The 22,334-nt window shown below is 41.6% G+C and overlaps 1 protein-coding gene across 8 annotated transcripts in view; it reads right to left on the reverse strand.

The window, feature by feature from the left end:
• Positions 1 to 22,334, reverse strand: part of RB1CC1 (RB1 inducible coiled-coil 1) — a 60,581-nt gene that overhangs the window by 29,021 nt on the left and 9,226 nt on the right. For 4 of the 8 annotated variants that reach the window (XR_007472726.1, XR_007472725.1, XM_033437665.2 and 1 more), the window contains exons 2-7: positions 12,688 to 12,807; positions 11,571 to 11,697; positions 11,230 to 11,400; positions 6,407 to 6,609; positions 4,318 to 4,744; positions 401 to 571 (exon numbers count right to left, since the gene is read on the reverse strand). Coding sequence is in view for 6 of the 8 variants with exons in the window: in XM_033437665.2 (XP_033293556.1) it covers positions 401 to 571; positions 4,318 to 4,744; positions 6,407 to 6,609; positions 11,230 to 11,400; positions 11,571 to 11,697; positions 12,688 to 12,807 (1,219 nt within the window). In the remaining 2 variants the exon portion in view is untranslated. Of the gene's footprint in view, positions 1 to 400; positions 572 to 4,317; positions 4,762 to 6,406; positions 6,610 to 11,229; positions 11,401 to 11,570; positions 11,698 to 12,687; positions 12,808 to 13,755; positions 15,082 to 22,334 lie in introns of those variants that run through there. The other 4 variants (XM_033437666.2, XM_049700599.1, XM_033437668.2 and 1 more) reach the window with 4 other exon arrangements.

Raw genomic sequence — 22,334 nt, forward strand, 5'->3', positions numbered from 1 at the left:
CGATTCCACCACCTTCTGCTGGTCATCAACCTAACCTGGCAACGGGGCTCCTAGAACACTGCATTAAACGAGACCTAAATTTTCTGAGGTTCCCGGCTTCCTCAGGAGGGAGCAGGGGGCTGCTCGGGTGGCGAGCACGGGGCTGTCGCGTGCGCAGGTCTCCCCTGCCGCTCACAGCGTCTCCGGGCCGCCTCCCCGTCACCCTCCGCAGCCTCAGCTCACGTGGTGCTCTCAAACCCGAACGCGAAGAACTGGCCTCCACCTTTACTACGTGGAACCAGTAATACCGTGTGAACAGCATTCATGGGTGAAGTGAAAACACGGTGCACAGCAACTGACATAAAAGACGGGTCTAGAAAACCGCGAATTCCTTTTCCTGAGAGAAGTCTGCGACAAGCACCTGAGCGAGTTCTTTCTGCTCGTTGACGAGTCGGCCGCAGCTGGCGATCATCTGGTCCAGGGCGTACAGCCGGTCCTCCAGCCCCTTGATGGCCTTCATGTTCTGATTATCCAGATTGGCAATAGTCTGACGGCATTCTGCTATAAAGGGCCGAATGATCCGTGGATCAAGCTGAATGACAAGGAAACATGTGCGAATGAAATTTTCTGCAAATAGCTTAAAATGTATTTCACACTATTTTGATACACAGCTTTAATGAAAAACAGTAATAGTGAAAAATACAGAAAAGCAAAAGCATGAGAAATCAAGGTTATATTTCCACAAGAAGGTTAAGAACAGGGTAGTTATGGTGTTAATAAAACACAATTATTACTGATTATATTGGGATACATAAGTAGGAATCTAGTTCTAGACATTACACTTTTTTTTTAACTTTTTTTAAAAATTAATTAATTTATTTTTGGCTGTGTTGGGTCTTCACTGCTGCGCACGGGCGCTACTCTTTGCTGCGGTGCACGGGCTTCTCACTGCGGTGGCTTCTCTTGTTGTGGAGCACGGGCTTTAGGCGCGCGGGCTTCAGTAGTTGTGGCACGTGGGCTCAGCAGTTGTGGCTCGTGGGCTCTAGAGCGCAGGCTCAGTAGTTGTGGCGCACAGGCTGAGTTGCTCCGCGGCATGTGGGATCTTCCTGGACCAGGGCTCAAACCGTGTCCCCTGCACTGGCAGGCGGATTCTTAACCACTGCGCCACCAGGGAAGCCGCATTACACCTTTCAATTCAAGCCACAATTCATTCAATTCTCAATATCCCACTGAAAATGTTATTTTCAAGGTCTTATGAAGTAGAGCAGAACTAATAACGAAAACACATTCTTAGGTCATTACCTGTCTGATCGATCAACTTCCCCCTAAAACAAAGCAACACCTTCAAACCTCCCTCCCTCCTGGAGAGACCTTTATTCTCAGTCTGCAGCTCCTCAAGGAAGCTGCTTGATCAACTACACTCTCTTACTCTGCAATCTCTCCTGTTCCCGGGCTTTAATTCTCCAAGATTTCTGGGATTTAGGTAATTCAAGGAACCCCCAAAATTCTCTCCACCCTGCTCCACTTTCCCCTGGAAGAACACTGCACACTGGCGTCTTCCGTGCACTGGCTTCCGGCGGGGCTCACAGTGTAGCCCACCCACCCGTGGGAGGGAGACCACCCCTCGCAGCTTCGGGCGTCCCCTCCGCTGGGTCTGGCTCCTCTTCTGTCTCCTCCATAAACAGGCGAGATCCTGCAGGACTCTGTGCTATGGCCCATCCTTACTGTTTCTTACAGGATTTCGAAGGAGGTGAACTCCCCGCGCCTGTCCAACCCTTCATCCTTCTCACAAATGTTCAGCGGGTTTCTGCCTGCCCGCTCACACCTCCACGGGGACATTGGCCGTGATTACTAAGCTGTCCTCTGCTGGAATCCCGAAACGGCTCCCTCGGCACCCAGACGCGTCCCCAAAGCACAGAACACTGAACTGCAGACAAATGCTGTTTCTCTAGCTTCATCTTTGTTCACACGGATTGTCCTGCCAGCTGCTGAAGCCCACCTCAGCCCCCCTCTGAGGGGCCTAGTCAATACCACCTCCTTCGTGTCTTCCCTGATCGCCACAAAGGGACTGTAAATTACTCAGCTTAGGTACAGTGTTAGGTTCACAGACAACATACGAAAGCAGTTAAAAATGAACCGTTATCAAGAATTCAGTGTAGTCAATAAGAAGCTGCATTTCTAACATCACAAAAAAGTTAACACAGCCATTATTTAACACGGGCAGCACCTGCTTCACGCAATATTAACTAAAACTTGTGCATATGTGAACATTTCCTCATTTCCATGGTGAGTCCAATGTGCACACATTTCCAATCCAAAGTATTGACTAGTTATAAATTATGAGGGTGATAAAAGGCTAAAAAAGATGACTAAAATAATTCAAAATTTCAACCTGGGCCAAGTTACAGCTATACGTAAAACACAGCAGTGATTTAAGGAAGAAAAAACAAACTCCAAACCATGGCTCCTGGTTCTAATGCTTCTGTATCTCATAATTCACGCAGAGTACAACACAACTACACAGACAAGCATGGAAGAATATTTTAAGATTCACTGAATTCTGTAGGTATGAATTATTGTGAATTTTCATTATTAAGCCAGAAAAGGACCACTGTTTCTTCTCTCTTGTCATATAAAGTGAATAAAACTTATGGCTTTGCTAGATTTCATTTAAACATGCAAACACAAAGCCAAATGCAAGCCCTTTAAAAAAGTGGTTCTCGTGGCCTAGAGCCCTGTTCTCTGATTCACGTGGAATTATAAAAGATGACGCTTCAATCACCCTATCACAATCACGTGGTTGATTTTCCACAATCACAGATGGAATTTTTAGGCTACTAAAATGTCAACAGTTTGAATAGGAACACTAGTTTTCATTCATTTTTGGCAGTAATCTTTGCACAATATATTCCATGCTTCCCCACCCTGGCAAATGTCTTAATTGAAGCGTTCTTTGACAACAAATAATAAATGGTCAAAATGAAAGAAATGCCTAAAGGATGTCATCAAGGAAATGGGTGTACTGAGAGAACTAAGAATAAACTTTGGAATGCATTCCATTTCTACTGTCCAACAACTTAAACGAGAAAACATGCTGCTATTTTCCAGGCATCCCAGACAGTGTGCTGCCTTTCCCCCAATAACCAACCAAAGATTAATAAGTCTCTTTTCCAAGTCAAAAGTTTACTTTTGAGAAAAGTTTAAGTATTCTGCCCATCATCTTTAGACAACAGCAGCCTTCAAAATACTGTTTCATATGGTCTGCATCACTGACGCATGTGCCTCAACAACCTCCTCTCAGGCCTCAAAGATTTTCTATCCACTTACTGATCAGATCTGAAGAGGTTTATTCCAGATTTATTCCCCAGGTTTAAAAGTTTTTATAAGTGTACTTGGGGGAGAACTTAATCCAAAACACAAGTCACTATGGTTACAAACTAAAAACACAATGTCTAGGTTTTGAATTTTAAAATATCTCAGGCAGATACTGTATCTAAAATTACTTCTTTTAAACCTCAGAGATGAGTTCCCTGGGAGGGGGTGGGGCGCGGGGGGGGTGGTGGTGGGGGGAGTGATGCAAAAGAGGCCCATGGGGGTTTTCCGGGAGGTGGAAAGGTTCAATGTATCTGCCTTTGGATGTTGGTTACTCCAGTGAACTAACCACTCGAGACTTGAGTATTTCATCGAACGTCAATCATTCTCAGTGTAAAAAACTGTTATAAATAAAAACTAAATTATATCATTAATATTTTCCCCCCAAAAGCTTGAAAGTTCTACAGCATCTGTAAATGTGAACGTATGAATCATTATTAAGTTAATGTAAGAAACAGCGATGGCCAAATGTTATCATTTTATCGATTTACTTGTAGAGAATGCTCAGTACTCAAGGCGCAATAATGAAAACCAGCAAGACTGTTCAAGTTTTACCTAGCAGATCAAAGAGCCTAACTGTAGGGACAAATTAGAGGACAGAAGATATTAAAAAGTCCAAGCAATATTACAGGATCAGGAGAAAAAAAATTCAAAGTACCACCACCACCAAGACCATCCCCATTGGAGTGGACACCTCAAGGCTCGGCACGGCATAAAGATTTTACCTATATTACTTCTAGCAATCTTCCCAAATTTACTATCAGTTCATAAATAAGGTTATGCATTAAATGATTTGATTTGTCCAAAGTCTTAGATATGGTTATAAAGTTTTATTCCAAGGCTCATTATTTCCGCTATAACATGGTACTACCCCCGCCCCTTCTCCCATTACTGTACAGAAAATATTTAGTACAGGTAACATAATTTCAAGTGGTTAAATGACAAGAAAAATCAGATGACTCTTACCCTGCTCATGGAATCAAAGCACTTCCTGACCAGCGATTCCACGTCATTAGGCCTATCCTGCACATTGATCCAGTCTAACAAAGAAACATTAAAAAAAGGCAGGTCACCGTCTTTAGCATCTACTGCAGCTTCGTCCTGCTGGACAGGACTTGGACAAGGTTCCCTCATTTCTTTTCCACTTTCAGCATCTGTGGTGTCTGGGGCTACATGTTGCACGGACTTGTGAAATGAGGTTAAGGAGGGTTTGTTCATTGTTGCAGGCATATCGGGAGAGAGCACCAGTTCAGTGGAGGTTTTCATATCGGCCTTTTCTGAGCCTTCACATTCAGGCAAGGAATCCAGTCTTCCCAAACATTCCCTGTAATTATGTCTGGTTAGGCACTCCAACAGTGGAATCTTGGCCATGACTGAAACCGCAGTTCCTAAACTTAAAGTACAAAAGACCTGTCAGTAAAATAATGGGACTGCTCTAGTCAGAGGTTAGCATTTTGAAAGAAATAATATGTTATTATCACACACAGAAATCTCACCACCTCTCTGTTAACACTACATGCATCTAAGTAGTCCATGAGGTGTTCTTTAAAAGAAGACAGAGAGAAGGAGGATGTCGTTCACATGCTGAAACACCCTCTAAAGATAGCAAGTTTACACTAGACACGTGGACACTTGGTTTTTAACAAACCTTAAGGTATAAAAAATTGGAACTTATAAAAAAGATTTACCATAGAAAGTTTAATGTTTGATTAGCTTAAAGATAAAACATTTTTGATATATTGAAAGCAAAGCATAAAATTAACACTCTTATTAGAGATTAAGGTTAACTCTTGCATTCATCACTCCCTGAAAATAAACAGGTAGATAGATGTATGCTGTCAAAAGAACATGGGAGGGCTTCCCTGGTGGTGCAGTGGTTGAGAGTCCGCCTGCCGATGCAGGGGACACGGGTTCGTGCCCCGGTTCGGGAAGATCCCACATGCCGCAGAGCGGCTGGGCCCATGAGCTGTGGCCGCTGAGCCTGCGCGTCCGGAGCCTGTGCTCCGCAACGGGAGAGGCCACGACAGTGAGAGGCCCGCGTACCGCAAAAACAAAACAAAAACAAAAACAAACAAACAAAAAAAAACATGGGGAAAAGATGAAATCTTGATGATTTGACTTCTGTAAAAACTATGTAAAATAATTCAGGATCCTACATTAAATTAACATCTGAGAGAACTACCCACCCCCCAAAACAGTTACTTGAAATCTCAGGTTATAAAAATTGTAAATGCTCCTTCCAGTCTTCATTAATCATTCCTTCCTTCCCAAGATGCACCCCATTGTCCACTTAAGGCCAAAACGTTCTAAACATTCATGCCACAAAATAGAGAAACTTCAATTAATAAAGTTCACTTGAAAGAAGAAAAAGAAAATACTTCCCTCCAACTCTAGTTAAATAAAAAGTTTAAGAACCAAAGAAAATGAATACAAAACACTGAAAGCACAAACACACACACAACAAAGGGCTACATTTGTGTGGAATTATTGTCGCATTGTTTTACATTCATTATAGCCCTTTTAAAAAAGAACCAATGGGTATCAGATGGGCTTATATGCAAAGAACCAGAAAAACATCTAAATGAGAACCGGAACACAAAGGTTTTTTTCCATCTCAGCAAGCCTTCATCATATGGCAATATTTAAAAAGAAAAATAGAATTTTCCTTGACTGCCTAATGTTTGAAAACTTTTCCACTCCCATTAGATTGTTACTTCTGCATTTTGCTTTACTTTATTGTAAAACTGGTAGCAAGGCAAGAGACAAAGGTTCCTGGTTTCTAAATGATCTCAAAAGTATTTTGAGTCTTTTACATAAAGAAAATACAAGAAAAAGAAACATGGCAGATTCATAAAATATATGGAGGATAAAACTGTCCGTAATTTTAAAAATCTTACAGTCCATAAAAGTCATCATAAAAGTCTCAAAAACATGAACCTCAATTATAATAAATATATGGCCTACTAAGAACGCAATTACTGTTACTAAAACTACTGATAAATTGCAAAGGTATTTTAAACAAACATCTTATTATCCATTTTAATGGCATACATACTGAGTAAGTTTTAACTTGATGTCCTCTACGGATTGCAGGTAATTCGAATAAATACTTTCAAATTTGAAAAGTAGCTTTTGGTAGGAATTTGAACAATCCTCCAGATTGGCCATGATTGCCGCCCAGCCTTGGTGCTGAAGATGTTCATCATGGACCAGACCTTCACAGAAAGAGCAAAGTTTCTTGGCAACTTCATACATCTCCTATATTGGAAAAGAAGAAATAATCGGTAAAAGAAGGTAATGTTTGTGTGCACGTCTGCATATGTGTACTTACATACATGCATGAATGTGCTCTGAACTCATTTCAAAGGAAGCACTGCTACAGGAAAGTTTCCGTTTCTGGTTCCTGCTTGTTGCCGTGATAATGAGGAGGAACTCATTGCTCCTGGGAGTAAATGCAGCTAGAGGTCCACACAGGGCAACGCAGCAACAACCATCAAAAGTAAAACTGTGAACTTGCTATGGTGGAATACTACACAGCAGTGAATACAAACCACTAATACACGTGATTACATGAACGAGTCTCAGGAACGTAATGCTGAGTCCAAGAGGCCAGACACAAAAGAAAACAAACCGTTTTAGGAGTCAGGATATTGGTTAACTTCATGAAAGAAATAATGGGTCCTGAAAGGGAGAAAGCATGAAGTGGGGCTTTTGGGGTGACACCGTATTTTAAAATTTGCGTTCTTTGTGAAAGTGCACTAAAAATTATGAATGTGTAATTGTGATATGTCCATTTTCAAATATGTTTATCAATAAACAACACTCTATTATTAATTTCACTAGCAGTAAAGACAACAGTCCAAGGTCACCCAAGTAACTGGGAAACTTGACTCTGGAGACCACGCTCTGGATGGTTAAAAGACAAGAGGGCTGGGGACTTCCCTGGCGTCCAGTGGTTAGGACTCTGCACTCCCACCGCTGGGGGCCCAGGTTTGATCCCTGGTGGGGGAACTAAGATCCCACAAACCCAGTGGTGCAGCAAAAAAAGAAACAAGAAAAAGACCGAGCCTCTAATTGCTGACGTGATGGACAGTTTGACTGTGGGTCTCTGTCTTGGTTAGAGTAGCTCTGGGTGAATGTTACAAACTGAGAGGTACATTCTTCCCTCCACTTCCCATTCTTCTTTCTCATCACTTTCTTAGCTATTCCTGGACAGTGATCCTTCCAAGCAAACTTAATATCCATTTTATGTAAAACAAATAAAACAAACAAAACAACCAAATTCCCCTCACCCCCCCAAAGCAAAAATGCTTCATCATAGCAATTAACTGTAACTAATTAAGCTAGTGAACAGATAGTAATTAGAATATGATCATGAACATTAAGAATATATATTTTCATTTGATTATGTTTTATTGTTAATAAACTATGTTCCATTATAAAATAAAATTTTTTTTAAAGATTAAAAAAATAATAAGTTTTTATGTTCTGGAACTTTATAGACTTTTGTTGTTGTTGCTATTGAGAATGCAATTTATTTCCCATTTCTATTCTAAAGCAGTGCCAATACAGAGAAATAGGAATGATGTTTATGTATTTATCAAACACCCAATCAACCTTACAATTCCTTCCAGTGGGCTTTTGTTAAATTCTCTCAAATTTCCCGAATATGCAATCATATCATCTAAAATGGATGTTTTTCACTTCTTTTCCATGAACTTCACCACTTACTTGATTTTTTTTACTTCAGTATATTTCCCAGAAGTTCCAAAAGAATCCTGAACAGGTTTATTCTGATTTATGCAAGTGACTCTAGCTTTTCACTTACTTGAAAGCTGATTATCTTTTTATATTTGGTCGAGTCTGTGTTACATTTATTTTGCTCCCTTCTAGGGCTATTTAATTAATTAGGAACAGCTGCTGACTTTTAACACATGCCTCTTCCAGACAACATTAATATGATGCTCTATGTCTTCTCCTGTAAAGTATTAGTGATTGAGGCAATTAATTATATTAATACATATCCAAATATTGAACCATCCTTGTATCCCTATAACATCTGCTTTTTGCTATTAATATATTAGTCTTTTGATACTCTTCTGGGTTATTATCTATAAGGAAAAAAGTATATTCTATATTTTTAGGATTCAGAGAATTCAATCTAGTCCACAAGATCCTTTTGATTATGAGAGAAATGTATTAAAATCTCCCTTAAAATTTTTTTTGTGGTGAAACACACATAAATTTTACCGTTTTAACACATCTTTAAGTGTATGGCTCAGTAGCATGAACTCGTTCACATTGCTGGGCAACCATCACCACCACCCATCTCCAGGATTGTCCCATCATCCCAAACGGGAACTCGGCATGCATTGAACAATTACCTCGACATTCCCCTCACTCCTCGGCCCCTGGTAACATCTATCCTGCTGCCGTCTCTGAATTTGACTATTCTAGGGCCTCATACGATTGGGATGGTGCGCTGCTTGTCCTGTCGTGTCTGGCTTATTTCAGTTAGCATGCTGTCTTCAAGGTTTCCCCATGTTGTGGCTTATATCACAAATTGCCTTCCTGTTGAAGGCTGCATGATACCCCGCTGTATGGACATACCGCACTTTGTGTACACGCCCGCTGGGCATTTGAGCTGTTTCCACCATGTGCCATGAACACGGGCGTGCGCCATTATGTAAAAGCTCCCCTGGGGTTAGGGCTGCCGCCTGTAGCCCGTGCTGACGGGCTAACACACACGTGGCTTTGGCTTTTTCACAAATTACGTCTTTTATTATTAATTTCACTTTTTCTGTTTAATGCTTTTAACCACCACTATCTACTAGCTCCGTGCATATCTTTCTTCTTATACTTTAGCAACCTGTTTTAGCAGTATTTCTTGTGATGGCATAGTTGTTTTCTGTTTTGATCATACCATAAAATTTCTTTTAATAAGAGAAAAGTTGGCTAATCAATAACCAAACACTGGAGGACTGTATTAATCTCACTGCTTTATGTTTAGCATTCACTTTATTATTTCTATTATATCCTATCTAGATTTTTGCTAGTTTAATGAAGATAGTATCCATTCCTAGCTCTTCTCTGCTACTCATTATACGCCCTCCTCTTTCCCACTTGACTTAATCCATGCCTGGATTAAACCTTTACAATTCTTTAACTTGTCACCTGGCATCACTAGATACTGCAAAGATTGTTTACTGCTACACTAATCCTCTCTCTCATTTCATCTGTTTGATTTTTAAATCTTTTTATCAAGTTTTATTTGTTCTTTTGATTTTTTACTCTAATCACTTAACAATTATACGTCCTATTTGGTTAGCCTATAATTTTTATATCTAATACTACATTTTTCTATTAGCATGTAGTATCTATATTTTTCAATTAAATCAAAACCATTGCTTTTTAAGTGGTATGCAACTGTGTAACCTATCTTCATTAGTTTTATTAATTTATTTATAGACCAATAATCAGAAAACAAATCTCAAGGACTCTATTACATAAATTCAGTTTACAGAGTTTGTCTTTTGAAAAATAATTTTGCTTTCTAAAAATCATTTCCTGACTCTTTAATGTTTATTAAGCATATTCCAGAAAGATGAGGTTATTCTCTTTTTATGTTGTATCCTGTGTGAAAAATGGTATAGTTTCACAAATGTATGTACTACATTAAAACAACCTGCTCTGAAATTTCTTTTAAGAATGCAAATATTACTACTTAATAGTTTATTTCATTAATTTATTTTTATAAAAGGTAAATACTCTTTTTCAGTTGATTCTAAAAGGTAACATTTTTTTTTATGTCTGAAAGCAAAATGTGTCCCACGACTGATAGCTTACAGCCAGCATTACAGTAAAGTACCAGCAAGTCAAAAACAAACACAAAAAAACAAAAAATAAACCAAATGGCTGGGAAACAATGCACGGGGGCTGCAAGCAGCAACACAGAGGTGTATGTATTAGGAAGAGACTGGGCGCTCCTCCAGGACCTAAATATGGATGTGAGAGAAAAGTCACAATCTTAAGAGTTCTTTAAGCTCTCTGTGCCTATGTCTGTCTACTCAAACATAGGTACTGCACTGATCAAAGCAATGTCCTGAAGTCATTAACTGCACACCATCATCTAGGAAAGAGTAAACAAACCATGTTTAAGACAGTTGTTCCACCCTAAGATTTTGTAACTGTCTGCAAACGTAGGATGACGAACAAAGCACACGCCTGAAATTTAAAATCCAGACAAAGTAATCACAAAATATTTTTTCAAAGTTTGTTATTTTTCATGTTTTTGGCATGTTTCCTCTATAATTTAGACTACTCTACTATTTAGATTTGAATGCTTTTATTTTTTAATAAATTTATTTATTTTGTATTTATTAATTTTTGGCTGCATTGCGTCTTTGTTGCTGTGCACAGGCTTTCTCTAGTTGCAGCGAGCAGGGGCTACTCTTTGTTGCGTGCGCGGGCTTCTCACTGCGGTGGCTTCTCTTGTTGCGGAGCACGGGCTCTAGGCACGTGGGCTTCAGTAGTTGTGGCACGTGCGCTCGGTAGTTGTGGCTCGTGGGCTCTAGAGCTCAGGCTCAGTAGTTGTGGCGCATGGGCTTAGTTGCTCCGTGGCATGTGGGATCTTCCTGGACCAGGGCTCGAACCTGTGTCCCTGGCGTTGGCAGGCGGATTCTTAACCACTGCACCACCAGGGAAGCCCAAGATTTGAATGCTTTTAGAAGCAATCAATTTTTTAGATCATTCGCCAATGCCTAGTAAGCTAATAGTCCACAAAAACATTACCAAGCATGTGAATAAGACATTATTCTGTTAAATAATGCCAATTTTTAATTTTAAACTGTACTAGGTATAAATAAATATTACAATTACCACTGCAAGTTGTGTCCTTGAAGCAACAGTGTGAAAAACTGCAGGCATCATAAGGGACTCTTCAACTTTTATCTCCATGTCATTTTCTGTTGAAAAGGTAGTTTTAGGAATAGCAGGTAGACGTTCCGATAAGATCATTTCCTTGTTAAAAAGAAAAATTGGATTTGTGTCCTATAGAAGTAAAAATTCAAAAAAAAAAAGAAGTAAAATGTTACAAATAACGAACGTGCACACTGCCCTCCATACACCAATCAGATACACATTCCTTGCGACCACGAGCCCTGAGCCCCTCCGTGAAGCTGGAGTGCGTCTGCATGGAAGGAAAGGCCCTGGACACCTACCGTCCCGGCACTGTAGGTGCACACTCTCCGGTCTGCAGCCATGCACTCTCCTCCGTTGACCACCAACACCTGGTGCTGAATAGCAATCTTGTACTTGCTGTGGATGGCATGTTTCAGGTCAGCCACACTTTAAAAGAGGGGGGGCAGGGGGCCAAAACATCAGCTATTTACATTTGCCCAATGACAACTTTTTTCATTATCCAAGTGGCACTATGTAAAAATACCTGACAGATAAATGAATTTCACTCTAAAAATTTCCCCAAAAACAGTAGTAAACACTACAAGCTTCTTGTTTCTGCAGCTGGATTCCATAATCAACCAGCCAATCATAAATAACTAGAAGGTCAACGATCACCCGTGTCCCACACCTAAAAGTGAGCTTATGAAATGCAGGCAGTAGAAACATTTATTTTTGTGATCTTTATATAACGTAGCAAAGGAACATGCTCAAATTAGCATCAGGTCTGTTAAAATCCTCAGAACAAAGAATGTGTGTTAAAATCTCCACATCACATTACACAAAACACATGAAGTCTACACCATATAAAAATCGCCTTCTTTTCCTAATCTTTCAAAAAACCATTCCTTTACAGGTCAAATCAGATTTTATAAAAACCAGAACTTTCAAAAAAGTAATTTCATAATTCCATTAAAAAATAAGATTAATTCGAAATTTTAGTCTATCATTAACAAACAAAACAAACACTATTGACTTTATTCACATAAAATAATAAAAACAGTGACGAAAAACCACAGGGCTGGTACATGCTGGTTTATGTAGCTATAGCAATAACCCCCTCAGCAGCGCCCTGGGCAACTCAGAAGAGCAACTAGCTATGAAAACTTACTTCTATTCGACTGCTTTGGTTTGAAATCAGTATGTTTACTCTGAAAAACACAGTCACGCAAACAGAACAAAGCACAACTTAACAAATTTATCATTAGCGCTTTAGAGGAAGATGACAACTGTATACGTAATATGCTGAGGATAAAAAGGTGAAGACTTGCCATACTGCTACTCTTATTTAATAAAGGAATAGTATTCTCAAAATCAAATCTTTAACTTTTTACATGTACAAAATGCAAAACTGATGAGAATCAATGAAACCCAGCTCACGTTTGCACTGTAAGTTCAGTGTCAAATGTCAGGGTGGTTCCAGTGTTCACCAGAAATACATACAACTTCATGATGATTTCTCTGGATTCTGTGAGCTTATACCTCACTCTGATACGATTACTGAAAGAAACAGACAAGAAAAGTGGTCAATTTACAAACGCAAGTACAAAGACAATTATGCTCACATAAGACAGAGCACAGTTATACTACATAAGCAACAAAAAAACGGAATAGGTTTTGATGTCTAGAACGGCTAACTGGACAATTCAGTAAACTTGTTGCTTAAAAAACAAAAATGAACAGTAATGAGGCTAATGAGAAGCGTAACTTCTATCATAAAGAAAAATAATTTGTTCTGAGGAAGAAAGAAGACAGTAGTTAGAACAGTTTGGTGTATATTTCACACTGTTCTCATGGACCACCCTATATTAAGAAGAAAAACAAAAATTAAAAATTTGGTCCAACATCATCCTAACTCCAAAAGTTCTTCCCCTGCTTCTACCTTGTAACAATGAAAAAGTCTTAAGGTTAAACTTACTAACAGCAAACAAGAAGAGCCACCACTTGCAATAGGAGGTAAAGAGTCAGTCCCTATTCCTTCCACCAGGTGCCTCTTACTCTGAGTTCCACCTCCACGCTGAGTTAGAAACACTTCACGAAAGAAACTCTGGCCCTTACAGTTCATCACTTTGTGGAACAGCAGAAAGTGCACAGGTCGGGAAATCAGAATATTTAAAACAACCCTGCCATCACCTAGTTGTCCAAGTCAAAACCCCATATATATAATAAAGCTTCCTCATCTATAAATAAAAGGGACAGATGTCAAGAGCTAGCGTTTTATTTTTAACAACTGGAGGTAAAAATCCCCAATATCAATGTAAGTGATGAAAGATGACAAATACATTTCCAGAAACTAGTAGTTATCTTTCTTTATGCTCTCTCCACATGAACTTAGAGCAGATGAGGGAAGAAAAAAGCAAATAAGGCTTTAAAATTAATGTTTCCAAAATCGCTATTTTAAATGCATTAGATCAAAACTCCGTTATAAAGGCAGGAACTGTGACTTACCGTCAGGCACTGTGAAAATGATTACCACTTTCTTAAAAAGCAGATTAAAAGTGGCTTATGTTTGCTTTGCTTGATATTGGCAACTGAATGGCATTACTGGTTAAACTCAGTGAACTGGAAAAGAAAAATTTCTGATTATAGAGAGAAATAATTCAATGTGACTACAAAAAACGGTTAAGTGCTCTTCCTTTTAACATTACCTTCTGAAAGAGTAATCTCTACTCAGCTTCTCTTCCTACCTGCACATTCACTGAACCACAAGCATATGACCTTGACCTACACCACTGCATTAAAAAGACACCAAACAAAAGTCCCCAAAGAACTCCCCGACACTGTCAAAGTGTACAGCCATTTTTCAGTCCTTAAAATATAACGGCCCCACTACTTGCATGCTTAACTGTTTCAGTTTCTTTTGTAAGACAGGAATAAAATGGTGCCCGTAGCACTGGGCCTCTGAGGCAGCCCCTCGGCTTCCCCAAGTCCCCTTGCACGTGGGCGGAGCCTGTGATCTGCTTTAACCACTGAGATTCGGCCAAGGTGATGGGGTGCCACTTACATGACGGCTACTCAGGACCATGACCTCCCTCCTGCCAGCTTCCATGGAATGCGCTGTCATAGGGAGAGGCCCACGTGGCAAGAAACCGAAGTCAACAGCCAGAAAGAAGCCGAGGGCATCAGTCCGACAGCCTGCGAGGAACCACCGGTTCTTGACAACCACAGCGAGCTCTCGGAAGCGGATCATTCCTGCTGAGCCTCAGACAAGACCCCGCCCGGGCTGAAACCTTCACTGGAGTCTTGTGAGAGACCGTGAAGCAGAGGACCCCGCCGAGCCGTGCCCACAAACGTGGAATAATACGTCTGTGCTGTTTTAAACAGCGACGATCGTGGTAGTTGTTCCTCAGCGACAGGCAGCGCGGCAGCCCACCACAGGCCCACAGGACAGCGCTGGGCAGGGCCGCCGCCAGCCTGCCCGGGCCCCTCGTCCTCCTAGGCCACCTCCCTAGCGCTCGGCTGGGACCTCACCGCCCCCCCGGGGCTGCAGAGGCACCACTGCCGACCACCGAACCCAGCCTGAACCACTCCCTGGCCCCAAGTTCTCTACACAACCCCTCTCGAATCCGCTCTGCCACCTGAAACTCTGTTCATTTTTCGCTTCTCTTTGTTGATGGAACCGACATTCACCCACTCTCACGTGCTGCCCTAGATCTTCCGTCTTCCTCACAGATCCATAAACGTCGGTAACGATCCACGTCTGCTTGGTTCTGACGCAACATCTACGCTACCTACCCCTGTTCCTGTGGCTACCCAAGCCCTCGCTGACTCTGGACTTTCTCAACCGGCTCCCCACCTCCTTGACCCCACCCCCACCCCCCGCATATACCCTCCCACCGCCCTCAGGGAGGCCATTCTCAACCCGGGTGGTCAGGCGCTTCTGCTCCGGGACACCAACCAGGGTCAGGATGACCTTAACAGCAGCGGCCACCGTTTACCAGTGTTTACTATGTCCCAGGCGACTGCTCTAAACGCTTTACTAAATGAAACGTTTTCATTGGATCCTCACAAGAATCCTTTACAGTAGATACTATCATCATCTTCACTTTATAGACAAGGAAACTAAGAATTACGGGCTTCAGTAATGTCACAGGGTAATGAGTGAGGACTCAAACCCAGACAGTCCAATTCCGTCTTCTCGGGTCTCTAACCATAATGATAACACCCAGGAAAACAGCAGACGCTGCGTGGCTTCTTCCTCTCCACCCGCAGCCTCCCCACCGCTTCCCACCCCTCCCCAGCTTGTCACTCCCAGATACCACCCTGCCTACCTTCCTGAACAAAACTAGCCCTTTCAAGTCTCTGAGCCTTCGTGAGGGCTGTTCCCCAGCCTAGAGCCTCCTTCCTTGGTCTGCTGTGATCACCCTCCCCCTGCCCCCCCCCCGCCCCGCACACACAGTCTTTCACCGAGTCAATCACACAATCCTGCCATTAGCTGTGCTGACTATGTACTCCACGTGCGCTTCTACGCTGCATATATTGTGATGTTTCTTTACAGAGTTCTCTCCTCTACTGAACGGCAAGCTTCTTTAAAGCAAGGACCCTGTATTCCTGGGAACTAGCTCTAAAATACTTTCTCAATAAAATGAATGATTAATCTTACACCAGTAAAGGATTTCATTATGAAGACTGCCAAGAAGTCACATGCGTGGCACTGACCACAGGTTCTTTATCTCCACCAAGGATAAGTAAGGCTGCACTTCACCCACCACCAACACACTCGCCCCACTACCGATTATGGGTGATGCAACTACTCTACAAATGCAACCCCGCGGCTCAGCCCAACTAAACAGATACCTAACTTACATGAAGAGATATGCTCCCGTTACACTACAGTAGAACCAAATCTTTTAATGAATAAAGGAAAGTGACTAGGAAGCCAACAGACTGAAGTGATAAATAAAGAGCTGATTATCAGGGCATCCCAAGCAGCAGAGCTGGGTCTCTGGGTAGTAATAAGCACGGTCCCCTGCCCACCCCTGTGGGGCTTGTAGTGTGAGAGAAAAACATGTGAAAAATCACTGAAAGTTTAAATGAGAATTTCATACCAGAACATTATCCAGACTATCTTGACTTCTCTAAATTACTTGTCCATCACTTAATAATCATCCTTCCACACCATTACAAATACTTCATAAACATCAATATTGATGGCCAAAAAGCATTCCAACCTGTGAATTCACCACAGTCTATTTACAATCTATCTCCAGGTGTTTGCTTTTTAATCTCACAGGTACACATTTGTTCTTATGCTTAGGATCATTCCCATGAAGTCAATCCTAGAAGTAAAACTGCTGGGTCAAAGCATCCAAAATTTCAAGGCTGTTAGGCTTGCTTCTCTTACCAATTTATACTCCTCAGGCAATGCACCCAGTCAGCAAGGTCGCTGTACCCTTGCCATCACACTATTTTCAAATGCTTGCTAATAGTATTTCATTATTTTACATGTAAACCCTGTCTCTGATTATTTGTGAGTTTGACTTTATTCATGCATAGGTTGCCTACTACGTACCATGCACTATGTTAGACATGGGATGTAACAGTAAATAAGACCAGCACAGTCCCAGAACTTCTGTGAACCTCAATTACCAGAAAAAATGGAAATTCATCTTATCCAGTGAGCTTAAAAATTAAGCAACACGATACATATATAAACATCCAACGCAATGCCTAAGACAAGCACTCGAGAAACGTACCCAACATTAGATTCTGTAGATTCTGTACATTCAAGGGCTGAGCATTGAAGATACAGAAACAATGAAAAAAATGTAACATCTGCCGCCAGGAAAAGTAAGCAGAACGACCATAATCGCAATACTGTCTAAGAAGTATGTAGAGAGTGATAGGGAAACAGGAAAGGCACTCAGATTGACAAGAAAAGAGCAGCGAGAGGGTGCATCCCTAGGGAAAGGATGCAGACCTGAGCTGTTATCAAGAGAGGAAACTAGAGATAAGCAGGGCATCACATGACTGCAGTCAATGAAGATTTCATGGATAAAAGGGCGAATTAGTTAAAAAATGTCAGCGAATGCACAAACTTTATCTTACAGGGGAAGAGGAGCCATCTTGTTTCATGACAGATTATACAGCTGAAGTATGTGACTAAAACAGAAGTATAACAACACTGGTGGCGCAGATGATTCATTCATTCACTCACTCACTCATTCACTCATTCATTCATCCAAATCCACCCAATGCCTATGAACTTAGGCGCCAGGACTGGGAATTCTGTGAACAGAACAGATATGGTCTTTGCCCTGATGGAGTCCACCATCTTGAGGGAGAAGAAGGCATCAAACAAGAAGAAAGCAAACATGATGTAAGTTGTGATGATGACAATGAACGAAGAGTGGGCAGGAAGGAGGACCTACTTTAGGTTGGGGTGACGGCAGCAGGCCTCTGGGTGGGTCCATTTAGACAGGGTTGCAGGGGGTAAGAGGAAGCCCGTCCTGGGAAGGTGGGGAAAGCACTACAGGAAGACACAGCATTTCTCTGAGACTAAACACAAAGTCTTTATAATAATCACTATATTATTCTAAGTTTTCTTTCTTTGTTTCCTTTTCAATATTATTTACCTTTTTTGTTTTGATATAGTTTCACACATAAGAAAAAAGGTAACAAAAATAGTACAAAAAACTCCCTTCTGCCCTTTGCCCAGATTCACCCACTGTGCTCCACTGCTTTACCATTTGGACCAGTTCATGCTACGTGCACGGTTTTCTTTCTTTCTTCCTCTCTCTCTTTAGAGACATATAAATATTAGATATATTTTTTCTGAACTATGAGAGTAATCTGAAGACAGAATAGAATGTCTCTTTATCCATAAATATTTCAGAATGTGTATTTCCTAACAGCAAGGATTTTCTTGTACATAATCAAAGTACATTTATCAAATCACTGATCACTACTGTTTATCTAATCCACAGACAATATTCAAACTACTGCCCCAATAATATTCTTTAAAGTTTTTTTCTCCCAATACAGGATCCAACTCAGGACCATGTGCGGCATTTAGCTGTAAAATCTATTTAATCTCCTTCAATCTGGAACACTCCATCTTTCCTTTTCCTTTTCACGACCTCACTCTCAGTCAATCAGGAGCATCAGAGATTAGCGACCGACCTCAGTGTCGCCTCCCTCCTCCACAACACCTGCAGCAAATGAGAGAAACTGACAAGCCGCAGCAGCTCCTGTGTCCTTCAAACAAACACCAGTCTTCTTTGGGCGCCCGCCCAAAGCCGCAGCTCAACCTGTGACCCGCAGTCATTCACAACACCGACAAAAACCTGAACAAAACTTATCTGAGGCCGAGTCTGTCTGCACACCTGATGAACAAGGTACCAATTTCAAGGACAGTGCTGATGTCAGTGGCTCTAGAACTCAGCAGAACTCCACTCCACTGTATCGGCACACTTGACCCCATCACTGCGCATTCAGCTCATTTCAACAGCTCCGAAGCCCACCCACCCCGATAGAATGTCCCATGTTTTCATCCCCTGACTATGGTTTACAGCCATCAAACCGGCAGCGTGAACCAGAGCCCCCTTCCGAATCTTCACTCCGCACTCTCACCGTCAGCCCGCACCAAGGGCCACCCCTGAACAGTGTGCAGAAAACCCAGCTGGCGAGGTCAGTCATCATTCCCGGGGTCCACAGCACTGAGGGTCTGCGGCACCTGAAATCATCATTGCTGGTGCTTACGGGGGGTGCACCATATGCGGTCATCATGCTCAGCATCACTTCACTCACTTTTCACAACACGTAAGATACCTATAGTATTACCGTCCCCCTCTGCAGATGAACAAAAAGACTCAGAGTTTCCTCAACTTGCCGAAGGCAGAAACTTAGTAAATACACGTTCCAGGGCCTTGAACCCAGGTCAATGAATAACATTCATTCAATAAAAATTCACCTGAGACTCTAGTACATCCTAGGCATTTTCTTGGCTTTGGGAATAAAGAGAAAACAATATAATAAAATTGCCTTCTCTCATAAAGCTTACATCTTAGTGGGCAACATGAAAATTTTATATCTAAACACAAACTCCATGGTATCTACTTTCAGAAAGAACAGCGAAAGAAGAAGAAAAAAAAAGCACATTATTTTTAAGTAAAAGCAATTCCAACATCTACGCTAGCTCTTTTCTGTTTTATTCCTTCAACTGTGCGTACAGCTGGGAAACACGGCATCAGTCCCAATCCCCAGAGGAAATGGGGAATGAAGATGTGTGTCTGGCCTCCAGGAGCAGCCAGAGACTACAGGCCAGCCATGGGACGCTAGGTGATGAAGCCTCAGTTACAACTCTGCCCAACGACTCAGGTAAGCCCCAGGGCGCCATACTCTGTGCTGCGGCAGAGAGGGCAGCACGGAGCCTCCCTCGACCCCGTGGTGGGCACCACCAGAGCTCAGCGCCTGGAACCCTTCCAGACTCCCCTCCGTGCGGATCTGCCTCTGTCTGCTTTTCATCTTAATGTGTATCCTTTCGCTATAATAGAACTGTAATCATAAGCACAGCACTTTCCTGAATTCTGTGAGCCTGGGGAACGCCAGACTTTGCAGTCAGCTGGTCCGAAGTGAGGGTGGTCCTGGGCACCACCAAACCTGTGGCTGGTATCCCAAGTGAGAGCGGTCTTGTGAGGACCACTCCATCTAAGTCCAGATTCGACTAAACCACCGCACAGGGCTTCCCTGGTGGTGCAGTGGTTAAGAATCCGCCTGCCAATGCAGGGGACACGGGTTCCAGCCCTGGTCTGGGAAGATCCCATATGCCGCGGAGCAGCTAAACACGTGCGCCACAGCTACTGAAGCCAATGCGCCTAGAGCCCGTGCTCCGCAACAAGAGAAGCCACCGCAGTGAGAAGCCCGCGCACCGCCAAGGAAGAGCAGCCCCCGTTCGCCGCAACTAGAGAAAGCCGGTGGGCAGCAACAAAGACCCAGCGAAGACAAAAAATAAATACATTAATTAATTAACTAAAAAAAATAATCTATATAATACGATTCCTCTTTTTGGATGATAACAGCATTTTGGTTATAAAATAATAATTGTAAAAAATAATTAGTTCTAAAAAAATTCATGTGTAAAATGATATTTGAAATGTTCTAAAATAGTCTAGCAAAAGCAAATTTAAGAAGGAAGAGAGGGAGGGAGGGGAGAGTTTAGCTAGACAGGGGGATAGATAAGATTGGCAAAATACTGGTAATCATTAAAGACATTCAGCATTCATATATTATAGGTGGGAATCTACTATAAATAATTATGACCTTCCTGAAAAGCAACCGGTGTTCCTGGGATAGGTAAGTAAAACTTTAATAAACACACACCTCTCTCATCTCAAAAGCAGAGATAATATCTTCCTTGCAGAGCTATCGGGGGCATATCTGTTCTTCAAAATTTACAAGATCAAAGTCGTGAGACAAGGGGAAGTGAGGGGTGAAGGGGTGAAGCAAGGGGTGAAGCAAGATTGGCCATGAGATAACTACTGAACAAAATGACACTTACATATGCCTGTGCAAGGGTTACACGCACACCAGAAATTATGAACCTGATCTCCCACCGTTCATGCTGGACAAAAACTTAATTCCTCCCACACCTTTTGGTCATCCTTTCTCATGTTGATGGATACAAGTCACTGAAACACTTTTGGAGCAGCCTTTCACTGTGGTAAGACAGAGCTAAGAAATTTTCTTTTCCATAATTTCTCCAAGGCAGTCTTCATCCCACTTTCAAGTAAGTCTGGACCCAGCATCTCCTATCAGCTCTCAGCATATCATATTCGCAGGCAATCCATGAAAATGAGCAAAACATACAAATAATGCCTGTACAGAGGGACTCTGTGGCCACTGTGTCCACGGAAAGGCATAAATATTATGCTTCACTACCTAAAAGGAACAGTAACAACTGCCAGTGAAATGAAAATCCTAACTTCCTACAAGTGAGCATAAATACACAGAAACACAGAGACCAAACCTGCACTGTGCACCAACACCTGACCCATATACAGCATAAAGGCCAGTCCAGGCTTTCTTATTCTCAAACTGCAGACAGGAAAAATGAAATTACTGCTGAGCTAAGAGTTCCCCAAACCTGTCACTGCCCTGAGAGGAAAGACGCCCTGGACGACACCCACAGTACCGACCTACTCCAGGGAGGTTCTATAAGGTAAATTTTGTGTACATGGAAACAGACAAAATTGAGTCTCTGTCCTGAAGGGTATACCATCTTGCAGGGGTAACAAGCAAGATGTAACTAACAATTCGAAGAGCCAGATGTGAAATAAACAGTAAACGAGAAAGATGTCCCGTGACTCTCACACAAGCACGCTGTCCCAGTCCAAGCCAAGGCATATCACAGAGACCCCTGCTTTTCCACCACTTGCATTTCCTCATAAAGTTGCCTGATCTCAAGTTCTCTCTCCTTTACCTTAGCTCCTCTAAGACTAAGTCCTTTAAAACAATCTATTTCTATCTTGAGCTGTAACTTCAACCTTGTATGACTAATTTTTAGGTGGTCATGTCACGGCTTCACAGCAAGCTAAGTTTGTTTGGTAGAGGAAAGATTTTATTTCTACATTTAATTTTATTTTTTTCATAATCTGCAGACTGGACACAATAATAAGGGAATGGAAATAGGAATCTGTATGTGAGCAAAATAAAAGCTCTGGTCAGATTCTAACTGAAAAGTATGGGTTATAAAATTAAATGTTCTAAAAGGGTAACAGAATGAACAAAATATATTTACTCATGCTAATATTTTAAATTATTTTAAAAGAAATGTCATAAGACCTATATAAAGACCAATTTTGTTTAATCTAAATCAAAGATATAAAATTTTACTGAGTTACATCTTCTCCAGCCAATCCATGAGCCACATGGCTTCACTGTCAAGTAAACAGAGTTAAAAACAAAAAAAACCCAATGTCCTCATCAGTACACATCCATCTGAATTTCTATTTCCTAACCTGTAAAGTAGGGATATTAGCAATACCTGCCTCATACTGCTTTTGTAGAAAACAAATAAAATAATGCCC

The sequence above is a fragment of the Orcinus orca genome, chromosome 17 (genome assembly GCF_937001465.1).
Source record: "Orcinus orca chromosome 17, mOrcOrc1.1, whole genome shotgun sequence".
Lineage (NCBI taxonomy): Eukaryota > Metazoa > Chordata > Mammalia > Artiodactyla > Delphinidae > Orcinus > Orcinus orca.